The sequence below is a fragment of the Stegastes partitus genome, unplaced genomic scaffold (genome assembly GCF_000690725.1).
Source record: "Stegastes partitus isolate 25-593 unplaced genomic scaffold, Stegastes_partitus-1.0.2 Scaffold570, whole genome shotgun sequence".
Lineage (NCBI taxonomy): Eukaryota > Metazoa > Chordata > Actinopteri > Pomacentridae > Stegastes > Stegastes partitus.
In genome coordinates, this window is record NW_007578301.1 from 253,870 (window position 1) to 260,011 (window position 6,142).

General features: G+C 39.7%; 1 protein-coding gene across 1 annotated transcript in view; it reads right to left on the reverse strand.

The window, feature by feature from the left end:
- Positions 1–1,225: 1,225 nt before the first annotated feature.
- Positions 1,226–6,142, reverse strand: part of rab11al (RAB11a, member RAS oncogene family, like) — a 14,069-nt gene continuing 9,152 nt past the window's right edge. The window contains exons 4-5 of the mRNA XM_008288684.1: positions 3,751–3,831; positions 1,226–1,655 (exon numbers count right to left, since the gene is read on the reverse strand). Coding sequence (XP_008286906.1) covers positions 1,516–1,655; positions 3,751–3,831 — 221 coding nt within the window. The 3' untranslated portion in view covers positions 1,226–1,515. The remainder of the gene's footprint in view (positions 1,656–3,750; positions 3,832–6,142) is intronic.

Sequence of the window (6,142 nt, forward strand, 5' to 3'; positions counted from 1 at the left end):
GCTCCTTGCACCCGTTATTGGTTTAACACATCAAGAAAAGACAGGCTATAACAAATGAGATTTATTTATATATATATATGTATATATATATATATGCAGTCCAAATATACATATATTAGAATAAATGTTTAAAAAGCCCTAACCAACACCACCCAGTTTAAGAGCTGTGAAGTCAACAGAAGTCTGTGTTGATGTGGAAACACATCAGCAGGATAAACACCATCTGTGTCCATAACCTTTGGATTTAATCAAGCCCCGCCTAACACTACGATCCTTTCTCCCTTCCCTCATCTATTAAACTATTAGATACTAACAAACCCAATCCTGGCTCCTGAATACAACCCCCGGCCCCTCCACAAGAAATAAAGACAAATGAAAGCGAGGGCAGACCTCAGGGAGATCCCAGAAGGCAGAGTCCTGTTCCAGTTAGATATAGCGCACAGAGACAGAAAGGAGTAGGTGAGCAGGCAGTGGAGGATTTCATTTACAGTAAAACAAGCCATCTCGGGTAGATCAGAGACCACAGGAGCAGGGCAGGGCTGAGTGCCCTCACTACCTCATCCCCTGAAACATTATCCATCCATCCATCCCAGCTAGCAGGTGGCAGCGGCAGCGGCAGCAGCAGCACAGGGCTGTCCATGCATTCAAACCAACTGCCTGCCACTGCACCCGAATGTTCAGGGCAGGGCTGGGGCGGGCGTCAGCAGTTAACCCATCCACCAGCAATGCAGCTATCCCATCTCATTTAGAGTTAACGCTGTGCAAAGCTTGTAGGAGCATGACTCATCTGTGGAGTACAAAGTGTGCACAGAGCAGGAAAGCCTTCCAAACAAAGATCAAAAGCAATCAAAAAGAAATTGCATGTCACAGTGAGGGAGGGATGTTATTGCTCTGAGAGGCCTGCTGGAACACAACTTGAACCAACCGACTTCGACCAAATTCAAGCATGTGCATTTAGGAAAAATGACCTGAGGCCCTTGCCCCTCCATTAGCGAGGGACAGTTACCCTTACAAGCTTCTTCAGAGAGAGAAACGATTGTAGACAAAAGCATCAGAAAACAAGAGCGCTCCCTTTGCTGTGAAGAAATCAGTGGAAAATCTCACCCTTTGGCCAAACAAGGCATTAATCTAGTGTTCAATAAATATTGTAAGGGACATTATTTTTCTAAATACTCTACATTTAGGGAAAGTGGGAAGGACAGTGGTTACAGAGGGGTTCCAGTTCAGTCTTTTGAAAGTGGATTTTTACTGCCCAATATCCCAAGAGTGGGAAACTGAAAGGAAGCATTTACTACCTTGTAAAATAGAGCTTTCAAAGGCAGGACAGTTTGCAAAGACAGAAATTGTGATGAGATACAAAAGGGACCTTATAATGTATTTAATTTTCATTAGGACTGTGAATCAATTCTGGCCTGTCCACCTGTCTCTCCATTTTCCCTGTCCATCTGTCTGTCTTTGTCTATCTGGCCCTCTCCATTTGCCTGGCGGTGAAGGAGGCGGCCCCGTGGTAAAGTCTCAGTTGCTCTGGCAGCAGACACCCTTGTTGGAGGAGCTTTGAGTTGGTTCAACCGTGATGGGCACGACATTGGAGGCTGGTGAAAAGTCAGAGTCGCTCCGTCCTGACATCTGCCTCTGTGACACGATGTTGTAGATGGCTGTGATGGAGAGGAGGGTGAAAGAGTATAAAGTTATGTGTAGATGCCTATAAATCCAACCAACAGTGGGACATATTGTGATAAGGACAAACAGAATGGCAAAACTGAACAACAACTGTTCTATCCAGACTCCTGGCAGCAGTGGAGGATTCTTTCCATCCTAAACTGCCATCGTTGTGTCATGTGGAGGAATCAAGGCTCAGTTTAGGCATTCCCAAAGCTACAACATGCAATGCATTTTACATTAACATCACAATGACTAAATTAAAATCATACATCACCAGGCTTTTTGGCCTCTGTGACCCTGCATGTTGTAATCTAGTTGGGGAGGCTCAATTATTTGACATTTAAAATGGTGTGCTCATAGAAAACAACACGTGCATAAACTGGATTGGTTTTAACTTGGGAAAATCTCTCATTTAAAAACACCGTCTTTCACTCCTTTTGAAGTCATTTTTGGTCTCACACCTGAGCTGCCACCTGGGTAGCTAGCGTAGCCTGCATGTGAGGCATTTAGGAAACAACAGTAAATTGTTGTGTCCAACAAAGCAAATATTCAACAAGTGAGGCATTTTAGTTGCAATTTTATTTATATTTTGCCTCTAGAAGATGCTCTAAATTCAGGTGAAGATTATTTTAGGTTTTGTTTTAATGCAAAGATTTGTAAGTTAGCAGGAATGTAGCACAATATAAATGTGACAGTGCAGTAAAAAAATGTTGTCCTTAAACTCAAAGAATAATCATTCCTTAATGTTGATTAAAATAGTTGTGATTATTATTTTGACTATAATCCTGCAGCAGTTCAGACCCCCAGGTGAACTTGTTGCTTTTTAACTTCATCCATTTCCTTTTTCTAAATATTTCTAAAGGCCACTCACCTAAACCTTAGCTCAGATGCCACTGGAGCAGGAGAGGAGGACTTGTGCAAACACCTCTCCGACTTACTGTTGCATACCGCTTTAACTCTAAACTACAGCCAGATGTGGAACAAAACAGTCCTGAAATAAAAACTGCCTATGAAGCAAGAACCTTTAAAGCAAAACAAGACTACTGGCTCTGACTGGGACGCGACACGTCAGGTGGTCAAACTATGACTCATTACAAACCCGACTCAGTCCCAGCTGCTGTGCATATATAGACGATAACCCACCAGGATGACCCCATCTGACCTACGATCTGTCTTCTGCTGCACAAGCGATGGCTGCTCTGCTCCGCTGCGTCTAAAGTTCAGTTCTGACTGGCTGCTAAAGCACTGCTAGCTCTTCTCCTTCCTTCTCCTAATTAGTAAATTAGCAACGTGAACTCAATGGGTCTAGCTGGTTTGAAAGTTTTAGGAATTCCAAATTACTGATAGATCTGTGGCATGGGCAGAGTGGCTCAAACGGCTCAAGCAGATGCGTCTGGGAATTCAATGTGATGCAGAGGCAGAATACAAACTGCAAGTGGCACACACTTGGAGACTGATAGCCCTTAGGGCAAGTCAAGTGGAAGCACCGCTCACTGTTCGATTGTCCCTTTAGGCACTTCAGGGGTTGAGCCACAACAATTGCTTTTTTTCTCCATGTTATCCAATCTCCACCATAAAACGCACTTGTTAGTGTGGCCTCATGCCTCCTGGGGACACTGCTCGTAGATATTAACTTAGGAAAACATATTTGTAAACCAGTGTCATCGTATCTTTCACCAACAAGCAGGTGCAGTTGGCAAAAAGTTGTTCATAGTTTTCTGTGATCTTCATAGCAGCTCCCAGGACTGACTAACTGCCTGGTCTTTCAGGGTGACGATAACTCGTGTTTTTGACCGTAAAAAAGATTCAGCTGGTGTTCTACAACAAACTACACATCAGGTACCAATGCTGAGAGCTGATTAGATGGACTTTGCCGCCATCTAGTGGCAGAGGAAAGGTGTTATGAAAACCATGAAAGTCTGGATGAAAATGACAACACATTTAGACAAATCAATACACGTACTGGTATAAAGAATCACTGTTAAATGGCCTCGAAGCTTTAGACATCACTTTCCTATTGATCAAACTCACTTTCATTTTATGTGTTGCTAAGACTTTGAAAGAAACAAACACAAATGTGAAAGTTACCTGTGAGGATCATCTGGAAAGCCAGCTCCACATTGGATGAGTCTAATGCTGACGTTTCCAGGAAAGACAAGTCATGCTTCTCTGCAAGAAAACGCATGTGCACATTAAAAGCCACGACATGTTAAAGGTCTACACTGTTTTTAACTTTCAGAACTACACAGAGCCAATGTATACTGTACTGAAACAGATTTCAGAGTTAGATATTTCTCTCCATAATGCACTCAACTCCAGGCTTCTTCTCAGAATTGTTTAAATGTATTTACTTCAACTGTTTCCTATTTGACAGCTCACATCAAACCATTTAACATTTAGTGGGTTATTCTGCTTAGTAATTTGCTTTATATTTAGAATCTAATGATGTAAACAACAAAGATGAGCCAATAATTCAAAAGGTCACATTCTAATGAATCTGCTGGGAGATACACAACAAATTTCAAAAGATTACACCACTGTATCACAAACATACAATTAGGCATGTAAACAATAACTTCATTATTCACACCTGTGCTCTTCCTAGTGTCACATGTCATAGTCTTCTGAGAAAAATAGACTATAACAAACAGTGATGACAAATACCTACCAGTCAGGAACAAATTTAATAAAGACCAATAATAAAAACAAAATGTATGATTTCATTTCACATTCGTGAAGATATAGATTGCAAATGTTTGGCACTTGAACTTGTATAAATGACAACACAGCTACAATGATTAGTTGATTAATTGAATACCAAAATATTATGTTGCTAAATGCAGAATATTAAATTATTTCAGTTACTAACTATAATAATCTACTGCTTTTTCCTATTTTTCAGGGTTGTCTAATGCTTCATAGACAAGGTGATTATCAGATTATTATTAAAGGTGTAAATTATAATATCTATGATGCATTGTTTGGTGACACCATGAGGTCCCAGATTATGTTCTTCATATGTTTATATTGTGCAATCTCTCTGTGTACACAACATCTATTACATGTCATTTCAAAGTGCTTCATCAACAGCCTTCCAGAACGAATCCACAAATTTTATTTTTAATATGTATTTTAGACAGTGGGAAGAATAGACTATCTATGAACAATCACATGTTTTTACAGCTTTAAACTGGCCCTGTAAGTTGGTACTGACATTTTTTGGTCTAATATCCAACTTGGTCCAGTGTGACAATTTTGTGTGTGGAGCTCGTTTTAATACTTTTTAAAAGGTAATGCTGTTTTATCTGATTATCTGAATTACTAGCTTTTCATGTTTACATATAATTCATTTAGGCTAATAGGTTTGGCAGGCAGAGTGCTTTCGGAGAACTATGGCTTTTTTAGTTTATCTACAGATAACACAGTTTTTTTGTGTGTTTTTTTTTTTTTAAATGACCAATCAATAGGCTGAAGGTATGACTGGAGTCCACCAAGATTTCAGGAAATCCCTTCTCTGTAGGATTTTTTAAAATCTCTTAAAGGGTTTTTGGGGATTTTTTCTTCATCCAAGTCGAGGGTTTAAGGACAGAGCTCTTTTTGGCAAACTTGTGCTTTTGGTGTATTTAAAAGAAAATTGACTTGACAATATGAAATCTGAAATCAAATAAATTATTGTGCCAGTTGACTCATTGGTGCATTGACCACTTATTTCAGAACTCACTATAATGATAGGAATGTGTACATTTTAATTCCAAGTATAAAGAAGAATATGGTTACAAATGAAATTTAGAATTAAACTGTTCTTATTACAGATGATTGTTAATACAACAGCAGACCAGTGCTTTTGCTGTTTTGTTCTTTTGGGACAACCCTTTACTGGCAGCATTATAATGCTTTGCACAGACGCCTCCACAACATGGTCTTCATGTAAACTAGGTACCATATATTAGGTTAGTGGTGTAGAACAATAAATCAGTAAAAACAGACTAGCAGTGACTAGTAAAAATGTTTTGTTTTTTGTTTTTTATCTCGCAGCACTGACTACTTTCTTTACTCTAATATGAGTCTACAGGAAATGTGTGTTTTAGTGTCTTACAGTCAGTCTTATCAAGAGCCATTTTACAGTCAAAGCAGGAACACTGAAATCGGACAAGTCAATAAATTCAAGGTCGAGAGTAAACACATGGCACAACCAAGGGTGACACAGATATGCTTGAAGTGAACTGAAAGGCTCTGAAACAAAGTCGTGAAATTCTCAGAAGGGTCAAGATAAATGAAGGTTTAATTAATTTGAAACTAGTCACTTTGACCTGCTGCTGTTCTTTCTTACAAATACCTGAATGCAGTCAAGCCAAGGATGTGTTGTTCGGTGAACACATTTCGGTAGAATGCCTTACAGTATCGCAATGCAAACGCTACCAACCCAGGTGTTTCCCATAGACTGTATAAAAGATGGACGTAGCAACCGGCCCTGAAAAAT